The sequence below is a fragment of the Chamaea fasciata genome, unplaced genomic scaffold (genome assembly GCF_029207755.1).
Source record: "Chamaea fasciata isolate MVZ Bird 193981 ecotype frontalis unplaced genomic scaffold, bChaFas1.0.hap1 SCAF_14, whole genome shotgun sequence".
Taxonomy (NCBI): domain Eukaryota; kingdom Metazoa; phylum Chordata; class Aves; order Passeriformes; family Sylviidae; genus Chamaea; species Chamaea fasciata.
This window is the reverse complement of record NW_027094099.1, coordinates 10,457,871-10,479,787: the sequence shown is the minus strand read 5'-3', so window position 1 is coordinate 10,479,787 and position 21,917 is coordinate 10,457,871. Positions and strand designations below refer to the sequence as shown.

At 40.6% G+C, this 21,917-nt stretch overlaps 1 protein-coding gene and 1 long non-coding RNA gene across 7 annotated transcripts; one reads left to right on the top strand and one right to left on the bottom strand.

Annotated features, from left to right (window-relative positions):
* Positions 1-706: 706 nt before the first annotated feature.
* GABPB1 (GA binding protein transcription factor subunit beta 1) lies at positions 707-19,526 on the bottom strand. 4 transcript variants are annotated; one of them, XM_066196188.1, is made up of 9 exons: positions 19,484-19,526; positions 12,746-12,853; positions 11,780-11,947; positions 11,119-11,313; positions 9,916-10,027; positions 9,422-9,535; positions 7,345-7,530; positions 5,924-6,039; positions 707-1,026 (listed from the first exon to the last, which is right to left on the bottom strand). In XM_066196188.1, exons 2-9 carry the CDS (start codon positions 12,851-12,853, stop codon positions 874-876), a joined length of 1,152 nt encoding a protein of 383 aa, XP_066052285.1. In that variant the 5' UTR covers positions 19,484-19,526; the 3' UTR covers positions 707-873. The 4 variants fall into 4 exon arrangements, with proteins under 4 accessions (XP_066052285.1, XP_066052287.1, XP_066052289.1 ...); XM_066196190.1 differs by lacking the exon at positions 19,484-19,526 and adding an exon at positions 19,246-19,326; XM_066196192.1 differs by lacking the exon at positions 19,484-19,526 and adding an exon at positions 19,182-19,231.
* LOC136296780 (uncharacterized) lies at positions 19,101-21,665 on the top strand. Of its 3 annotated transcripts, none has more exons than XR_010723000.1 (3): positions 19,101-19,148; positions 20,092-20,328; positions 21,236-21,665. It is a non-coding gene; the product is annotated as an uncharacterized lncRNA (long non-coding RNA). The 3 variants fall into 3 exon arrangements; XR_010723001.1 differs by having other exon boundaries at positions 19,127-19,209; XR_010723002.1 differs by lacking the exon at positions 19,101-19,148 and adding an exon at positions 19,437-19,687.
* Positions 21,666-21,917: the final 252 nt, after the last annotated feature.

Here is a 21,917-nt window from a genome sequence, read left to right as displayed (position 1 = left end):
TGAAATGAAGTTTCAATGCCTCCACTACCAAATTTTGCCTCTTAATATGTAAATTAGGATACTTTTTTGTTCTTCTTAATTACAAATTACATTCTTCCAAGAAATATACCATCCACAATAAAACTGGCTGCTAGCTTACTTCAAATGACCTATAGGCTAAACATTTTTCTCATAATTTTTCTCATCTTTGCTGAAAAATACCTATGCAAGATGTATGTGTAGAAATTATAAAAACATGCAGCATATGTACAAACTGAAAAGTTTAAAAAATATTAGCTTCATATACATGTAAATCTACTTGGATATATCTGAAATTAAATATAAAAATTTCACCACCTAAAATAAAAAAAAAACCAAAAATGGTTTTCAGAGAATCTGAGACAACTACTTAAAGCTGTACAAAGATTTCCACCTGGAAATGTCTTATTCAGAGAAGTTGAGTTGTTATCATGTAGAAATAACTGTTAATTAATTTTGTCAAATAATCAAATTTCTAATTGTCAGCTTAAATCAACATCACCCTTAAAACTGTTCTGTTTTTCAGAAGTTAGATTCATACTAAAATCAAAAATTTCACAAAAACATTGGCTTTTCATGTTTCTGGATCCCTTCAAAAAGATTTATCAACTCATTTTTGAAACTGTAAAAAAACCAACTATTTACAGTATTTCATTTTAAATACTTTTCACAATTTCTAAATTCAGAGTTTTTATGTTACAAGAAATTAATCAGAGCTCACGGCTTAAGTCCAGTTATCAACTTGTAGCATCTTCTCTATCATGAAATCCCATGGCTGTACCTATACACTGTACAGTTCAAGATTGTACTGCAGGTTTTTGAAAGTAACAGGCTTTGCAGTGTGTTCATTTTTTATTAAACAGCTTCTTTATTAGTCTGGAGGCGGTTCATTGCCTCTAACTTCTGCCGATAGGCCTCTGCTTCTTGTTCCTTCTTTAGAAGCTGCTGACGATATTTTTGTGCTTCTCTGTTTGCCTCATCCAGCTGTTTCTGAAGAGTTTCTCTTTCCTATTAGAAACAGAACCAGCAATATTTTGTCAAATAAGTATCAAATACAAGCTAAAATGGCAAATACTTTTCCTTTACATGCAGCTCAAGTGTTAGGGTATCATGGAGAAGCTGTTCAGTTCTTAACTTGGGCAAACCTGTATGAATGCTGCAGTGCAAATTAAACCCCAATTATCAACCAGCCAACTCCCCACACAGGGCTGGAAGTCTTCACCAAAAAAGAGCTAAATGAAAGAAGTGGAAGTGTGGTGATTAAATACTAACAGCATATATTAACATTTCTCCAATCATTCAATTTAACAGGCTTGTCACTTGCTATTGTATTTCTAATCAGACAGTAAAAATGACAAACTGTTACCTATCAGACATCTGCACTGGAGAGTGGCAGCTGCCCCCTCATCAAAGCATAAACCTGTTTCTTTCTAAATAGGGATTGATACTCTGTAATCCAGAGGTCTAATTACATCCCCAAGGACACTGTACCTTTATGAATTAACAGGCAATTAGCCAGGTAACCTTTTTTCCTTTTAAAAGCAGCTAGTAAAGAAATCCTTGAGGAACTGCAGAAATCCTGCATACAAATTTGTTGGGGGTGGATATAAAATGGTTTCCAAGCAAAATGACATGGGAAATGCCACTTCCTCTGAAGCTGCCTTAGGAACTAAGGAGAACACATTTCCATCTCCAGCGATGTAGGTACTGTCATTTTGTCTGATGTTGCTCTGAGCCCAATTGAAAAAGCAATTTGCTGGGGAAACAGTTTTGTTTTGATCAAATATTCAATCAAATATAATTTCATTGAAGTGCATCATACTTTTATGACTAAGGTAGCACTACATTGAAAATCATTCTTTCCACTGTAGTTGTTCAGTAGGAACAGTAAGGAAGGTTGCCAGAGAAACAAACCACCTCTTTGACTTATCAAAAAACTGAAGTCCAGTGAAAACAAGTTGTCTTTTCACCATATTCCCATCCCAGCAGTTCAGTATCACATTCCATTTAATACCTCTAACAATTGTTAGAGGTTTCAGCCCACCACACTCCCATAAGGGCATCCCTATTCTTCATCTCCGATGCACTCACATATTTTCATGGTCAGAAAAATACACAATACTCTGCCTCCCTTCTACTTGCTACTGTTCTCAGTACTTGTCACAGTACTTGTCACAGTCACATTTAGCAGTCACATGTCAGCTGAATGTGCTGAAATACAATGACAGAGGTGGTCAGATCATTGTTAACAGCAGCACCTGAACAGCAAAAACAACAGATGAATATGTTATTAACAGGTTATAAAGAGACTAGCTAGAACACAGAACAAACTCCAGTAAGTGCAACTTGATTTTCCAAGGGGCTTTAAGAGTCGAAGGCAGCATGCTAGGGTTTGCTTCATCTGGAGCATAAGCTAATAAAATGAGAGTTCATCTGATTTTGCTTACTTATTTGAAAAGGAAGTTCAGCTTCCACCTCTGAAAATTTGGATTCTGCTTTTAAGGCAACTTTATGGATGGTCAGCCCATGTAGCAACTAGCCTGACAGATGCCAAATGAACAGCAGAGCCTACACCTCAGACAACGTGAAACACACCAACGATCCTCCAGCACCAGCCCAGCCAAAATGTACTGCTATTTCCAAAAGTTCTCTCTGTAGTATGAGGGGACCAACATCTTATATGAAACAGCCTCATGGATTAGAGCCTTGGTGAACAGAGCTACAAGACAATTCCCAGGGAATTAGTCAAAACCAGTTGATCCTTCCATATGTAGAAAGCAGTCTTTCCTTTTTGAGGGCTGGGATGTATGGAGCTGGGCATTGTCCCATGAATTGGTCTCATAAAAACCAACAAAAACCTAATACTGTCAAGAAGCAGAGCTGCTCTATCCAATGGCCTGCACAGAAATAAGAACCATTGGTAGTTCACTGGCAAGAAGACCTGCAGTGCATTACAAACACTCAGGGGCTATCACCCACGGAATGTGTGCTAACATTTGGGGATGAAATTGCTGCTGTGGAGTGGGGGCACACTGCAAACATTTGGGGATGGAATCACTGCTGTGGAGTGTGCACACTGCAAAAATTTGGAGTTGGGGAGGTTCTTGAACAACATTTTAAGAGAATTTCCCACAGAAGAGAGAACTAGAGCTGTGTACCCAAACGTAGTACAGCACATTAAGGAAAGGGTAAGAAAAAACAGGAAAACTCCCAAGTCTCCATGGCATGGCCAGAAGATAAAACCAGTATCTACCAGACAGACTAGCAACTCAAAGCACGTAGATTAGTCCAGTGGCTAACAGGTGTAGTTTTCAGACTGTCACAGTCCCAACAAACAGAAGGAGTTAAGGAGATGAAGCCAACTTTTCTGTGTGACTAAGCAGTGGAAGAACCCAGTGCTTCTGGAGGAGCAGCACATATCCACTGTGGACTCAGTGGTCAAAACTGGTTCTCTAACTTTGACATCTAGAATAGGGAGGACTGTATCTCACCTACCAATTTAATCAAACCCAGAAAGTGTTCTTGGGACATTTTTAGAACACAACTAGAAGTGTTCTAGAGATCTGGAGTCCTTTTGTATCACCTATCTGGACAAAAATCAAATTAGAGGATGCTCAGTGCTCCAAAGAAATCTTCCATTTTACCAGGGAATTTTCTTCATTATATGTAACTTTCCATTGACAATAGGAACACCTGCAACTAAAATAACCAACCACTCTTTTAAACACAAAGACACAGGATATGAATCCATGGATATAATTAGTTTACAATTATGATTATTTTTTAGTCTAAGCAAATTATTGTCCTGGTTCTAATGTGTGTTACCATTCAAACATGCAACATGGGAGAAACAGTCAAATTAAAGAACGAAAATACAGATCACTATACGTTAATGAATAATGCATGAATATGAAAAACAGAGTATCTGTGTGACAGGGTTTTTTTGCTGCCATCCCATGTTTAAAATATCGAACTTCTTAGGAAAACTGCTGTAACTCTTCAAAATGAGCTGAAATGTTTTAACTTAGCAGACCCAGAATAGAAAATTTAAAAACACCACTACAGCTTTAGTTGCTCCACAATACTTTCACAGGAAAGTTTGTCACCTCACATGGATGGGAGGATTTTCAGCTACAAAAACTTTCAAACTACAGTAAACTGTTCACATACTATGAACTTAAAACAGCTGAAAGAAGTATTCAGCCTTGAATCAACTGTTTATAATGAATTAGCATGAGGCAAAGAAAACAATAAATGTTTTCTGTATTTCCACATTCTAAAATATTTTTAAAATATTTTAATGAGGGGAGGGGTCCCACTCTGTCCAAGTTTAAATATCTACCACAGTCTGTGATGAAGAAATTTGAAGTGAACCAACTTTGTGTGCACTTCTTTAATGCCACTGCTACTGAAGTAAGGTAGCATCATACCCCTGTGAACCACAATAAGGCCCCTAAAGTCAACTGGCCTTGAGGCAGAGGTCTGTATGTGCATTTCCAGTTATACAGGCAGGGACAAGAAAGTCATCAAAACTTCCACTTAAAAGTAACAGACCAAGTAACTCATCTAAACCAACTTCTTTCAATATTTGAGAAATATGTTTAACATACATAAATAAAACTGGTAATCCCCTTAAAAGAATTAGTGGTATTGTTGTACCAATTATCTGTAATTAGGAACAGGTCAATTTATCCCTTAACCAATCTGGATTTTTTTAAAAATTCATTTAACAGGATTACTAAAAAACTTAAGGAAATGTAACTTCCTTTATGAATAATTCAGGCAGATTTTAAAAAGTGTGAACAAAAGAAATACTTTTATTGTAACAATCATACATTTTTAAAAATGCAGCAAGAAAATTTCAACTGTCAGGATAATCTGTAATGACCACAAAGCTGCAAAGGCCAAAAGTATTTGACGCAACAACTTAGGGACATGGAAAGCAAATGATGAGAGGTGGTAATTATTGTTATTAGACATGGATAACATATAGCACATACTGTACAACAAAAAGTATTCAATTAGGCACAATTTGATAATATGAACAGAAGTTGGAGAATACAACCTTTGATAAATGGAGTATCATGGAGTTGACAAAATGAGAATTTACAGTCTATCAAAGCAGACAGCAATTTTCATAAACTTTTGACCAAAACTGGTCAGCACAGGCAAATGTAACAGGAAAAGGAATGAGATGGTTGACCTTTTGTGGATAGCATAAAAAAGCTATAATTTAAAACTGAGCAGCTACATCCATTTGTCATATAAAAAGGAAAGCGCTCTCAACATTTTTAGGTCTTTTGCAGTATAAAAAAACCGTTTTGCAGTTTTAAAAAAAAGATGGTGCAAAGTTGTGTAATAATAAACTGCTTCAGAATTTAAAAAAAAAAGGTGGGGAACACCACACTGATAAAAATTAGCACAGAATCTTACTGTTTCACACTTCCATCGGCAGTTATCTAGATACCATGAATGGAAAGGAAACCTTGGTAAAAATGATCTAACAATCAGAACCATGTGGCTGAAACAGGAAGATGAGGGTACAGTGCTCTCATTCACTCCTAGAGGAAAGAGTCAAGTCACTTGATAACATATCAGCACCCAGTTTTAAAAAACAGCTAGTGATCTTCAAGGAAAAACAAAAAAAAAAAGTTCTCATCTACTTAAACAAGTGTCACTTTTACATGCATGACCACAGGATCATGCAAACAGCCTTCCTATTTTCTTTTTACAACAACTTTGTAAAAGATGAATTTCAGTTACAGGAGAGACTGAACAAGTTAAATGTTTCACACACTTCATTCTGTGGTAACACAGAAATTAACCTCCTGAACAATACAAAAACCACAACCAGATACTCAGTCCTGAACACTGTTCAACACAGATCATGTAATATACTCCTTACTTCTATTTCTGCAGACTCCACACGATTTTCAACAATCTCAATGCACTGTCTCTTCACTGGCGGTTCTTCACTTATCACAGTTTCTTCAGCAATGTCTGTTGCTGGAACTGTTAACACTGAAAACATATTTGTTCATGTAAATACATTAACTTTGAACAATATTTGCACTATATAAAACTCATATTATTTAAGTAATTTTATTAGCAGCAAAAAATGCAGACACTTCTGCTTGTAAAACACATCTATACAATAAAGTGCACCATAAGCTCAGTGAAGACCTACTAAAAACTGTAGTTGCTTCTATGCTACTAAAGAACTTTAAATTCTTCATTATTGAGGTCTACAGTAATTAGCTCTGGAATATCACTGCCATTTTTCACAGAGTAAACAAATATGGCAGAGAACTGCAGCAGAGTCACCAGTCTGACACCTCCAACTTCTGTAGCAGACCATTTATACGATGTTTCTTAAATACTAAATACAAATCTTGCTTTTGTTTTGATTAAAACACCTTACGTAATCTGAAAATCCAGTAGTTATTAGCCATGAGTAAGAAAAGTAGGGTTCTCAGTAAAGTCATATTCTAATTCCTCACGCAGCCTTCTGACAAACGTGACTGTCACCTCAGTTACTATCTACACCCACTCACTCATAATGATAACAAGGTGTACTAGCTCAGGCAGACTGTGAACCAAGTAATTTGCCTCCTGTGTACAACTCCTCAAGTTTCACACTGAGAGTCCTCACAAAGAAACCAGAGAAGGGACCATTTTTATCTAAACAGTGGCAGAGCATCTTTAAAAGAAACCATCCATAGCATACATATCACAAAATAGGATTTATCACACTAGCAGCTTCTTCAAAGTAAATATGACCCCCCCCCCCCGCCCCAAAATGTTGTGTCACTCTGGCTTCACTAGTTCTGTCAGTGCTGCTCTAAAACTTTGGCCATGTAAGACTTGACCATTTGTCAGGTCAGCGTGTCAGTTACTGACACTCCATGGGACTTGCACAGATTGCTTCATGAATTTCCAGATCCAAGCCTCACCTCCCCACAGTACTCCTAGCAAAGCAACAGCATAAGAATTAGAAGAAGGTTTTTGTTTTATCCATCTTCTAGTTTTTGTAACGAGTTTGCAAAAATCAAACTTACTGAAGGCAAAGCAAGTAGTTATCACTTTTCTCTTAAATGTCCCTTGTCTCCTCCATAGTTTAGTAACTCTTCTATTCTCTCTCCTAAAGCAGAGGTTCAGCTGACATGTTAACCCACTGAACTGCAGAGGCTTGTTTCTGAGCCTTCTCTAATATAAGAATTCACAGATGTACACAAAATGGTCCAAGCCATTTGCACCTAAAAAGTCATTGTTATCTCCGCGGCTAAAACAGCTCCTCAAGCTGGAATCATGCAAGACTGCACTCACCTTGCTGCCCATCTGGCATGGTCACAATGATGGGCTGCCCTATCCCACTGGTTGGAATGGAATGCAGGTTACCCAGCTGGATGCCGTCCGTAACTATGGTAATAACCTGCTGACCTCCAGAACTGACCACCTGCTGAATGGCCCCATCCACAGACTCTGCAGTCACCACTTCTTCTGTGGCCACAACTAGCAACAGATTAGTAAAGGAATTAAGTCAATTTATAAATTAAGCTTTTATGATTTCAAATGCATTTTGGTTCCGCTGAGAAAAAATTTCTTCCATGCCTTCCAAAACTTGACCCTCCCCCCCCCCCCCCATGAATACTTTCCTGTGTATTATATTTTAAATAGTCTTTCATCAGACCAACATAAAGCACTCACATTTTGACAATACATGCAATACCATCCCTGCTCAATACAATAATATTGATACACCCCACTCAAAGTTGATGCTTTGGGTTCAGTGTTAACAGGTCAGCAGTGTTAACAGGTCAGTGTTAACAGGTTCCTTGTGTTCTTCTTTCAAGAACACAAGGAACTTTTGCATTGTACACAAGCTAGAGTAAGTTACATTAATACCAGAATTAAAAAAAAACAACAACAACAACAAAAAAAAACAAAAAAAAAACAAATCAAAACAAAAAAACAACCCAAACAACAACCCAAAACAAAACAAAAAACCAAAAAAAACCAAAAAAAACCCCACCCACCCAAAACTTGAAATACTACCTTGAAGCTACTTCTCAACCAATACTTTGCCACTGTACCTCAGAACCCAGCCCAGATTTCTTTACTTAATATAATGGTCTTCAAGATGGTAACAGACTAAAGGACCCCTAGAGAATCTTAAAAGTTTAGTCTGTACTCCATGAGTACTTCAAACACAACAACTTTATTTCTCATACAAAGTATGAAACAAGACTAAAGGAAAATTTCTGCAGAAATGACATTTTTACACTCTCAAAGAAGAAAAATAAAGCTTAAGAAGTAAAACAAACCTTGTATGTATATAATTACATAGGTAAAAGTGAAAAATTCAGGCTCAACTATCCATTTCAAATTCATGATTCCATAATGAGTAAAAGCAGTGAACTCTCACAGTTCTGCATCACTTCTACAAATGAAGGTAGGACAAGGAAAGCCTGCATTCAGAACTACAGCACATACCCCAGCTTGCACTGTATGCTGCAAATGGGGTATTGTGCTACCATCCTTCCTGTTTTAAAACAAGATGCTGAGACAAAGAACAAGATCACTGGTAGCACAATCAAGGAAATGCAAGACCACTAGCTCTGTATTTTATTTTCAATTTATCAGAGTAAAAGCACAGCCTTTGATTTAAATAACAGACATTAGAGTGCTCTTTATCTACAGAGATGAAATTAAAACCCTATAGATTGTGTTGTGATGTTCAAGATGAGAGAAGGTAAATAAAACTCTGAAGCTTTCATCTTTTAAGTTAATTACAATATAACATACACAGAAAAATCACTCTGTAGTTAAAATAATGACTGCAGACATTGTCTTCTGAAGATCTTTATGTTCAGAGATTACTGTCCTGTAACACTGCTTAAATATTCATGGAGTGTTTATTCAGGAAACCAAAACAGCAACTCCCACATGAATAAGTGGTGTTGTATTGAACTCGATCTGGCTTCCAAGTACAGGCTGAGCAGTAAGAAAGACCACTGTCAAAAATAAATCCAAATTGCAAGTACCAATACTAGGTGCTGTGGCAAACAGCTCTGATCTTCCAGTGTCAAACTCAGTGTTGGGTTTTAGTTCTGGAAGGAAACATTGCTAGAACTTCTTCAAACCTTGAAAGAAAAAGGAAGATTTTGTCTAAAAAGCAGCTATTCTGTATAAAAATAGACCCATAAATATGGTTACTACTCCTTCCTTGCTCTCCTTCCCTATCTGTACCCATAGAATCATTATTTACCACACTTCTTCATGTGCTGAAGGAAACTTGAAGTTATGTACTTTAAATTTATTAGATTATAAATTACTATAAATTTCAAGTGTAAAGTATGACTTATAAATGATTATAAATTATAAAATGACTTAGCTTTCTAACCTGGTGTTTCTGAAGAATTAGACAGGGGAGCTGATGCTTCTGCTAAAGCTGCCAACGTAGCTAATACTGATGTTGATGAATTTCCGAACTGTACAGCAGACACTCCTGTTTCATCTAGAAGGATGAAAAAGAATTAGCTGATAAATTTAAAACCAGCGAAAGTCCTTTTTCTATTTTTATTGCACTGAAACTTCTAGCACACACTCCATTTTCAGCAGCATTCTGCTGAACCGAAGTGCTATTCTGAAGTGAAGTTTGTTAAGCAAACAGAACTTCTGATAATTTATGTCTGTAAAGATTTTTGTTTTAGGCACGTACATATTTACAACACACAAAAAACACTGACGAGGAATATAGTAACTATTCTTACCACTGTTTCTCCTCAAACCTTTCCATTAAATGGTGAAAATCAGTGGAAGTATAAAATCCCAGTAGCTATCCTTTAGGCATCTAAACACCTGTTCTATTGGATGTATTTGCAGAGGATACCAGACCTGTTAGGTTCACCACCCCTCCAGGTCCAATGATGAACTGCGGGGTGGCCGCGTGTATCGTCACAGTGTCCGGACTCTCGGGATTCGTGTTGATTTGGTTCTGCATTGCAATCTGGGACACAAAGGGAACAACATCATTCCCACTGCAGCTATAAAGGACTTGTTTACCCTGTGTAAGAGTTAGAATTCTTGCACATCTCACACAAACAAGGAGGATCTCCCTCATTATACCCATGCAATACACTTACATCGTGTCCTATCTCCAAGTACATAAGAAACTTTTTTTTGGTTGAAATCTAAAGACAGAAAGTCTGTTGGAGAGAAAAGGTTTAACAACACACCACTACTTCTCCTTACCAGGGATTGTAAACAAAGAGGACAAGGCCCTTTTGTAGATGTGTAAGCTCACCTATCTAAAAGAGAAGTCTGAAGAACCAAGACTGCTGGGGCAGATACAAGTCATGAAAAGACACTCTGACAGCTTTGCAATTGCCATGAAATGTACATGGCAGTCTTTTTGTCTTTCTATGAATTATTATTAGCTTCTGTTTACTACACCCTTTCTGCAATCTGGAGGAGGCTAAAGGAACACACCAGAAATTCGGACATTTAAAGACACAGGAAGACTACATTTATACAGTAGCATAATGGTATTTTTCATTTGCTTTGCATTCTTTTCTCAGTGAGACTTATCACTTAATTTGCCTTTAACAACACTAGTGAACAGTGAGCAGACAATTCCATGGAATTATCTATTATAAATAATTCTCCAACAATTCGATCTTAGCTTTTCTAATTCTGGAAAAATTGGCATCTCTTCTCTTCTGTCAGAACTCCAACTGTTAGGAAATTAATATCCATATATGAAGTTAACTGAATACTAGGGGATAATCAAAATATACTGTCAGAGAAGGGAGTTATTCTTTTACACCTCAATTGTAAAGAGTCCACCTACCTCAGTGTATTACATCACTCAAATTTAAGAAAATAAAGAATACTTATCCTTGACTTTGTAGGTGGTGAAAATGTTCTTTGACCAACTGATGTTTACTAACATTGATCTCATTTCATGTAATGAACTAGACTGGAGCGTGGCATTATCAATATATGGTGTCACAGCTGCTACAGTAAAAGCTTAGTTTATGACATGTGTAATCAAGTACTTTGCTCTAAGTTCCCTTAACACGAGGAATTAAAAGTTACCTGTAATATTTCTGCAATGTCTTCATTTCCATTGTCTACTGCAATATCTAATGCCGTTTTGCAAAATTTACTCTGAGCATGAACATCTGCTCCATACTTTATCAAGAGTTCTACAACTTCTTGGTGGTGATGTTCAGTAGCCCAGTGAAGTGCAGTCATTTTGAGCATGTCCTTGGCATTGACATCAGCACCATGCTGCAAGTAAGATCATTGCATAAATTATGTCATTAGAAATAGCTGAATTAAATAATGCTGGTCACAAAATGAAGCCTGAAATTGTCCCTCTCTATGAGGAATGCCCTGTTGTCTTACATTTACATATTTATTAAAAGTAATCCAATCCATCTACCAAATACGTCATTCACCTCAAAAGGATTACAGATTCCCTAAAGCACATCTTACCTCTAAAATCTATTATTAAACACAATATCAAATTAGGGAGTATTCTCACTTTGAAACAGCAGTAAATAATTCACCTGAAATCATTATGATTTTAATGTAAAATAAATTACAGTTCAACTGGAAAACAAAGCTCCCAATGCACACAGTTTAACTCTTCACATAACTTCAATGTTGGTTTCATGACTAAAAGCAAATTGCAAATATCTGATCATAAACCATTTCAATAACCCCATTTCAGACTTGTTTTAGCAGTTCCTACCTTAAGTAAGACTTCTACTATGCTGGCATGGCCTTCTGATGCTGCCATATGTAATGGAGTTCTGTCCACTTTGGTTCTGGCATCCCGACTCACCCCTGCCCGCAGCAACACCTCTGTGGTGGAGTAGTGTCCATACTGTGCTGCTAGATGAAGTGGAGATGTTCCCAACTGAAATGGAACAAAACATGCAGATCTAACAGGTGTCAGTATGAAGTATTTCTTCTTACTCTGAAGCTACCAAACCCAGGTGTCAAGCCACCACTTCAAAACCATTTCCCCTTGCAGTCTCAAGGAGAGAAGCTGTTGGGGCTATTACAGAATATGAATGGGGGAGGGAAGTTTGTTGTTGCTTTCTTTTTACTCTGTTTTTCTGTCTTTTTGATGTGGAACATTTCAAGGGGCCTAACCCCATTTTAAGTGTTGGTCAACAGGGACCTTTAGAAGTCAATTAAGTCCAACCTCCTGCTCAAAACAGAGTTAACTTGAAAGTCAGGTCACTAAGCTGATTAAGGCTCTTAAGAGCTTGTAAATGCCCTAAGAATTTTGGGTACCTGACCTCTCTCTACAACCTCTTCAGAAATCACCACCTTCAAAAAGACAACTCAGTACCCCTATATCAGGGACTCTCAGCTGCACATATTAGGTAGTTGGGACTGTTTTCATATTTCAGACCTCTTACTATACTAAATGCATAAACACACTAACTAGGAGGATGATTGCTGCTTTTTCCCATTCACCATTCCAAAGCACATCTTGAAAGTCACCTGAATGAGCTCATTCACAGTCTGTTACTAAAATCAGTAGGAGGTCATATGAAGAAACAGACAATTTTAATTTTGAATTAGACATGTGATTGCAGAATTCCAAGAACTGTAATATAAATGCTAAATTTTAAAAACTGTATTTCTTTCTCCAGGGGAGAAAAGTAAGATGATCTACTTTCTCCAATGCAGAAGTTTTGATTACCCAGTCTGTGGTAAAAGGTGCTCCATTTGCCATCAAAATGCGAACTTCATCATCTTGACCTGCTCGTGCAGCTTCTAAAAGTTTCTTTCCCAAATCTACTAGTGACATCTAGTGAAGAACATAAAGGAATACAAAGACAAAATAATAACATTATCACTGTTTTAAATACATACACATTGCCTTTCTTTTTTTATAATTTTTATTTCTGAACTACTCTGAAAAGTTCAGAAACTGGAGTTGTTATTTTAGCCATGAAAACAAGCTTTATTGATTGCAATAAGCAGTTTGATTTCAGAATTACTTCTGCCAGCCAAACAGAACAGATACTGACACAAAGATTTCAGTATTACAAAGTTGTAACCACTGTAGCTGTACAGTTACACAACATTTAAACTGAACTGGATGCACATTTCTATTAGCAGAAGGTGGTTTCAAAGCTCTCACCTGATACTGCAACCTTGGGCAGCTTTGTCCAGCTTTCACAGGGTATTACATCACAGCTGCTATGTCATGCACCCACAGGCACTACAGCCACTTATCCAAAATGCTCACACGTATTTAGGAGGTACCACTATGTAAATGCACTGACAGGTATGAAACACAACACTTTTCTGACAGCTTGTCCATCACTATTTTTGCTCACCCTAAAATGTACTCCCATATGCAAAATGACACAATAAGCATATTATTGTACTACATACAACAGATACATGAAATAAAATCTTCACCTGAAAATAAATATTACTACCTGCTTTAACTGTCTACAGTTACTAAAACCATGTGAAGTGCAAAGTTTTGAGTCATGACCGAGATACCAGCTGAAAAACCTTCACATCATGATTGGATAATGTCCCTTTTACACCAAGGTTACATATAATACTGCAATAATATATGTAGACAAAATGCTTCTGTTTCTGTGGCATCAAAGATTTGCTAGAAACACAACTTTTTAAACTCACCCCATTTCATACCTGCTATTAAATTTGTTCAGTAAAAAAAAATTAGAACTGAACCACAACTTATGCTACTAACCAGAATATGCTACTATTAACATTTTAGTATACCTATAGCTAAGTTTTCCACTACCAGAATGCTAAAAATGGAATTGCTTTCATCAGTTTAGTTTCCAGTCACAAAGTTAAGCCTGTACTGCTAATAACAGCAGTTGTGAGGCCACACAGCCAATGTCCTACAAAGTGAAGAGTGTATCAGCCCAGGAAAGAAATCCCATTAAACTTACAAATCTACCATGACAACAGGATCTTTAGAAATTTCTCTGTACCTGGCTCAACTGGCACATTGCTCAACAAACTGAAAGCTGTTGACTTTGGAAGAAACTAGAAAGGAGACTAAAATACTCCAAATGCAGTACTGAACACATATTGGTAGGGCTGTGAACTAGAGCAGATTACCTCTGTCTACAGAACTGACTGCAGGCAGCAATATCCCTGTCACCAAAATACTCCATTTATGTCCATTCTTCTGGTACATGTGAACACATTGCTGTGTCTCCTGCCAGAAAAGCCAAGAGAAGCAGGAAGGCGGCAGGACAGGACAAATACTGACAATGGGAAAAGGAAGGAAAAAAGGAACACAGTCAGATGCAGAGGAAGGGACAACTGCTGTCTCTCTTCCATAAAGAAAAAAGAGCAAAAGAGAAAATCTAGGAAATATCCTAAGTAATGGAATAAGAGAAAATCTGGCACACCTGTCAAAGAGAGACACCAGAAGTACCAATACCAAACATAAGGCAAGAGATGGTACTGGGCAAATGCAGCAGTGAAATGAGGGAACAGAGCACTCCCTTTTACTTTTTTTTTCCCCAGTGGGGATTGCAAGTTAAGGAGGAGAAGCACCCTCACAGACAGATATCCTTTTTCTGGTGACCACCACATCAAGGCCCTCAAAAGCAAAGGAAAGCTGGAATTTAATTCAAGATACTGAGGTTACAACTAGCTCAGAAAGACAACTATCCATTTCCCTTATATTTATTTTTGGTTTGAACAGCAGTAGAGGAAAGGAATTAACAAAATCTCATTTTGGAATTGCAGAATAATTAAGGCTGAAGGGGACCTCTCAAGGTCACCTAGTTCAATATCCCAGTCAGAGCCCAGACCTGACCCAGGGCTCAGTTCTGCTGAGTTTTGAATGTCTCTCTATGGATGAACATCCTACCACTTCTCCAGCCTCATTCCAGTGTCCAACCACCCTCATGGAAGAGCTGCCTTCAGTGCACACCCATCTTCCTTCACTAACCAAAAACACACTCATGACAACAAGCTTATACTGAGTGTCTGTTAAACCAAAACAGGCAAATTAATTAAGTCTGGACATTTAACAGCCTATTCAGAACCCACTGCCCACATCTGCACACTGCTGAAATGAACTGCAAAGCTCTTATGAAAACCCTAATGCAGCAAAAGTCAAGCCACACCCCCAAAAAATCAATTATGGTGGCCTGCAAAACACCAGTTTCACTCCCAGGAGATGTTAGGGACAGACTTCAGATCAACATCTTTTCAGAGGCTCCCTGAACTCCCTGGATTACCGTGAAGCACACCAGTTCTCTCTTCAGTGCAAAACTAAATAGCTTCATACTACACTTGATAAAAAATGTTCTAATCAAGGAAAAAAATAACCTTTCATTACCACATTTTCCTATCATTAACCAACACTCTCTCGGTTGATAAAAAGTGTTTGTATTTTAAACAAGCACAAAGCATCACACAGATTGGTATATGCCTCATAACGTAGAATTTTAACTGCAGTTAAAAGAGAAATGAATTAAGTTTCAGTTCTCATGGGGTACTTGGAAGCATGCTTGGGCCATCTAGTGGAAAAAAAGAAAAACCCAGCAAAATTCCACTGTTCAACTAAAATAATAAAAACCCCATTATAGTCACTAAAGCACTAAGAGCAGCAAATGAAGAGGCATTTCCACCAAAACTCATGCCTGTTGAGTCACTTTTAACCAATGAACACTTGCACTCACAACATTTCTGAAGAGTAGTCAACCCAAAGCTGATTTCCACTTGTCAGCCCATTCCAAGGACCCCCAAGAAACAACACACCCAACTTCCCCTACACCCATCCAGAGCAAGGAGGGGCTGCAGAGTCACACTCCCATTGCAGAAAACCTTTCCACCTGCTCTCTTGAGATCCACCAGGAACACTACAATAGGGCAGTGATACTGTCACAAGATACAATAGTACATTTAAAATTGAAATGAGATTGCTGTTTCAAAGAGCACTCTGCTGCTACTCCACAGTGTTAAAATCAACTCTGCTGATGGTGTTAGAGGCTTCTCTTCACTAACTGTGCCATTCCTATCAAGCTCTGCTGGCATAACAGCTGGGTAACACTTTGCATGAGGAGTTTTTCAGAGAATAAAAGTATCACTGGCTCTGAAATAAAGATCTGAGACTGTCGGAGTTATTCTTATGGCAATGTGATCATGTTTTCAGACTTCTAAGTGCTCCTACACAATTGTGTGAAGAGAGGGTTTTGTCTACAACTGAGTAAGTAGGGAAGAGCTTCTGCTGGGTTTAGACTTCTCTGGATTAATCACCTCCTGAACTTCCACATTGCTGCAATGTATTCTGCACAGTCCCATTAGCCAGATGCCACAATTAAATGGTAATTAAAAAAAATCAAATTATTATTGCTATTTTATTTATGTTTAAAAGAAAAACATGCTACTTTTTCGCATCCATCTTAGATATAGGTTTTAATCCACTCTATAATAAATTCTGATGATCACACTGTTACCAGAAGGGTAAAGAATAACATTCAACAGTTTAGGGAACTATGTGTGAAATGGCTCCGTGGGAAGCAAGTGGAGCTAAAAACCTGGCAATTTGGGATGCCTGGGCTACCACACCACAGTCTACAGACAACAGAGCAGCAGAGTCCGCAGTCCAAATTAAAATTAAGTTTGGCTTAAAACGTTGCAGCATGTCTCAGGCTGGTGTCCTGCCCCCAGAACCCAGACCTGCTCCTCTTCTCTCACTGCAGTGCTCAGCATCAGCTGGCCAAGATCAACAGCCACAAAGCAGCTGTTGACAAACCAGAACATCTGTGAGCATGGAGCTCTCCAGCCCAGCGTCTGTCCCAAGGGACTCCTGAAAGGGACATCCTCACCCTCCAGGAGCATGGACTGCAGCACTGCAACTTAGCAAAGGGACCCACATCAATCCACGCCGGATCTCTGATAAGGATTTGCAATCACAAACTTCCATTAAAGGCTCATTAAACATTTCTCCCTGCTCAAGTGGCAGAATTGTACTCAGAAGATGGCTGGAGAACCATCATCTCTCACATCCATTACATCTGGAAAAACAATGCCCCTTCAGAATGTCTTTTTCATTCCACTACTTAAGAAAAAAAAACAATTTAACCTGCTTCACCAAACCTGACCTTCACAAACACTACCACCCTACTGATTTCAACATCTCACAGTATTGCTAGAAATTCAGAATAGCCATTTCTAGCTAATTTTATGTGCCTGTCCATACAAAGGTCAGTAATATTTTGCAGTACAGCACAGGGCAGTTAGCATCTCTTGAACAGTTTGGCATCATTTTAACACACGTATCAATTAGCAGTGATTATAGCAACTTACATGGGATAAGCTCAGAAAGTTCCTGTCTGGTTTCCTACGTGAATTGACAATGACTTCACAAGTGATACTTCAAATCCTAATATAAACATCATAGACTTAGACTATCCACATTTCTATTGTGACAGTGAAAATTATACCAATATGTTAATTGCAGTCAGCTTTAATTCCGGTGCTTTCAGCTTTCCTCTGACTGTTGTATGTGTAATTAAATTCTCTCTAGTTTGCTTGAACAGCAGCATGACCTTCATGTTAGACATGCATCAGATGAAAAATATCTGAGCTGAGAAAAGCAAACATTGAATAGCTCAGTGGCAAAGACGGCCAGGCCTGTTAATAATGCAGATCTGTCCTCCTGTTAGGCTCACACATTAACTTAAACAAGCACCAATCAACAATGAACTCAATTAAATAACAGAGACCATAAAAAAGTCTTTTCTTACACAGATTTGGCCATGACCTGTAACATCTAAAGAGTGTAATTATGCAACAAGGGTGAACCATTGGCACCAAGATTTGGACTGACACTGCCAGCAAGCTACAGTTTTCACAAATTCGGCACTAGATACCAAAAAGGTTAATTTGCAGCAGCTGTGACTGACATGAAGAATCCAAGGGCTTGTGATGTACAGCCTCTGAACTGTACCACAGCCTCAGAAAGCTGTCTCAGGTTGATTAAGCTTGAAAATACTATCAAATAAAAATCAGGCACCTCTGACCTACAACATCCATTTTATCATGAGGAATCTTCCTCGACAGTTTGTCTGGCACATAGGACTAAAAAAAATCCAACTAGAAAACAAAGTGTTTTCAGCAAAGAAAGTGGGTCATGAACAAGAGTCTCTATTTAGTGCATGCTGATCTGCCAAATATACTCTTAACCTTACTCACATGGCACACTTATGTTCTCTTGCAAATATTTGTGTGCATACAAAACGCGGCTACACTGCACGGTCGTGCTAATAGTTCAGAAGTAATGAGTAACTTAAAACAGACTGAAGAACTACAGGGTGTGCATTCACAACTCTGAGCACATTTAACTCTACTATGAAGCATTCGCCGTTAAATCAAAGCCACTTTAGTAAGCAGGTTAAAGGAAAATACACAAATGCCTTAAGAACTACCACAGACGACTTCCTACAGGGGATTTCACCGACGTGCCACCAGTGTCCCACCAACGGAAACTACTTTGACTATTTGGAGAAAACCGAAAAAAAACCGACAATGCACACTAACGTATAGTATCTCACTTTTATGCTCCCACCAAAGGCTTTATTTAGAGTCCAAAGCAAGAGTTAGAGGCTCCGGGCGAGGGGCACTGCGGAGGGGAAGCCGCTCCCTTCCCGCCCGAGCCGCCTCTCCCCAGGGCACCTTTGGCGCCAAGCTCGCGCAGGCAGCCCCGCCGCCTCGGGGGCCCGGGCCGCGGCCCCACCGCCCCCCCCGGCCCACGCGGGGCTCGGGACCGCGCCCACGCGGCCCACGCCGCGCTGCCCGCCGGAGAAACCCGCGGGACGAGCCGAGCCCCGCTCTGCCCCTCAGCTCCCGGGTCCCTCGCCGGGCGCGTCGCGCTCCCCCGCGCCCCGCGGGCCGCCCAGGCCGCCGCCGGGGCCCAGCGCGCCGCCCGCGCCCCCCGCGCGGCGGGGTCCCCGGAAGGCCGGCCGGCCGCCCGCTCTCCCCGACAGGAAATCCTGGCTGGGCTGGGCGCTGCGGAGGGAGCCGCGGCGCCGGGTTCCGGGGGAAGTGGAATTATTTTTTACCAGCGAAGAGATCAACTTCCACATCCGGTAACAGGGCCCTATACAAAGGCGCAGACTGACCTGGAAAAGCTTGGCCGGCCCGGGGGGGGTGAGGGAGAGACGGGGCGCGGGGACGGGCCCTTACCGTGATGCCGGCCCGGCCGCCGCCGCCGCCGCCGCACCGACCCGGGGCTCCGCAGGCCGAGAGCCCCACACGGGAGTCCGCGCCGCGCCCGGCGGAGGGACACGGCGGGCGGAGGGGAGTGGCGCGGCTCCGCGCGGCTCTGCCCCGCCGCGGGCGCGCGGGCGGGCGCGAGGCGGCGCGGGGCGCCCCGGGCGGGCCCGGAGGGGCGCCCGGCACTTACCATGGGCGCGGGAATTACCTTATTAACACAGACATCGAGGGGAAAGGGGCGCGCGGAGGGATACGGCCTCGCCGCCGCACAGCGCGCATGCGCGCCGCCGCGGGGAAAGGCGGGGAAGCGCGGGCTGGAGGGGCCCCGCCATGTTCCGTTCCGCTGCCCGCCCGGCGGGGGCAGGGCCGGCCCCGCGCTCTCGGCAGGCCTGGGTGGCCTCCCTAGAGGCAGGTTAGGGAATAAGAACAGGGGTCGCTATCCCGGGTCACTCTGTGCCTCAGGGTGGCGAGGCTTGCGGTTCCCGCTTCCTGGCTGCTGGGGCTCTTGTGGTCAGGGTGGGGGTGCAATGTCTGACCATTGCTTTCGCTGCCTTGCCTATCTGAGGCAGGGTTTTAGAGGTAATCACGGAATCAGTTCGGTTGGAGAAGGCCTCGGAGATCGTAGAAGTCCAACGTGTGACCCAACGCCACAGTGTCAGCTTAGAGAATGGCACTGAGTGCCAGGTCCAGTCTTTCCTTCAACACCACAAGGGACAGTCCACTGCCTCCCTGGGCAGGCAGTTCCAATGTCTAATTCTTAAATGTCCAGCCTAAACCTTCCCTGTTGCAACTCAAAACTACGTCTTCTTCTTGCAGTGGTTACCTGGGAGAGACCAACTCCCTCCCACGTGGCCACAACCTGGTATCTGGGAGTTGTAGAGTGATCAAGTCACCCCTGAGCCTCCTCCAGGCCGAACCCCGCAGCTCCCTCAGCCACTCCTCACAGGACTTGGATTCCGGGTTCCTCACCAGCTTCACTGCCCTTCACTGGACCTGCTCCAGTCCCAAAATGTCCTTGAACTAAGGGTCTGAGAACTGGATTCTGTACTAAAGGTGTGGCCTCAGCAGCTGCAAATACAGGGGAAGCTACTCTTTGGGATCATAGAGATCTGACTTGATAGGATGATAGCTCCAAAATAGTCTTCAGTTGTTGCTGTTCTTTCAGAGGGCTCTGGCACTTCAGTCCCAGGCTGGTACTGAACCTGACAGCCCAGGCCCTGAAACATTTCTCTCCCAGTTTTGTTTCAACAATGCAAAATGGTTGTGCTCACATTCTCCCCAAAGCTGTTCCAAGTCATACATCTGCTACGGTGAAGCATGGATCTCATAATGGACAACCTTTAGGAAAACATACCAACGACAGAAGTCTAGTCTATTATTTTGGAGATTATAATACCCACTAGATAATCAGAGGAGTACCTGTAATAGCATTGTTTACAGACCCGTTATTTTTTGCCTTTGACAATCTAATGCAGCTTTGTACAAAATACAAATAACAATATTGCAAAGAGTAACCATTTCTCCCTATGTTGTCACCTGTGGACTGGTTTTTCTGGGTGTGCTCAGCCAGAAGGCGGCACTAGAGAACAAATTCAAACACCTCGGGGCTGCCACTGGTCACCCAGGCCACAGAAACCTTAAATCCAACCTTCAGCACATTTCTCTTTCCTTGTTGGCAAGTGTCTGTGTCTCTCAGCAAGGATTTAGCACGTCATGTTAAGGCTTTGCATTTACGGAGTAGCAGTAGACACAGAAAATGTTACAATGTCCTCACAGGCATGTGTGAAAAAACGGGAAGACTTAGTGGTGTTAGCAGCAGTGCTACAGAAAAGCCAAACTTTCCATATTAATGATAATCTTTCACAGAGGTGAAGAATGCAGTCTGCATTTAGTCCATTAGCACTGTATATCGGTTTTCATTATTACGATCACAAAATAATCATGTCTGGTTTTTTTACAGGATTCACCAAAACTACATGAAAGAGAGATATTGGACGTCTGATGTAGGCAAGTCAGAACATATTTCACATCTGTAAAGTACCTGGTTTCTATTTTACCCTGCTCTAGAAGATGTAAATTTTTTTAGCTAAATAACCAAATACATTCTACTAAAAAGCACACCAATTTCTACTGTTTAAAAGTATTTTCTTTATTTAACACTGCTACACAAGAACATATGTGCTGATAGAAACATGTGTTCTAACCCGAGGCAACCACAGCATGTTACAATGTAATCAACATTATTAGCATGTTTTAACAAGCTTTGGAGTGGGGTAAAGCTAATTGCACAGGCAGCTCCTCCCCAACACTTTTCTATATATGGCTGGGATTTGCCCATTCAAGTAAGACCAAAGATTGTATCACACAATTTTTTCATATAAGAGAAGCAATAAAAGGGATTCTTTGAGTCCAGTTTGGACAGCAGTGAGTATGAGAGTCGACATGAATTTGTACACATCCCAAGTTCTGACATCAGTGGACTTACCCCTTCCATCTTGTCATAACTTTCTGGCATCACCCACCCTGGCTAAAACACACAGAGCAGGTCTGAAAAAGGCACTCACAAGAGCGTAGTGTTATTAATATTCAGTTCAGCTTAGAGTTGTTGGAATCTATGGACTTTGGTATTAACCATTCTGCAC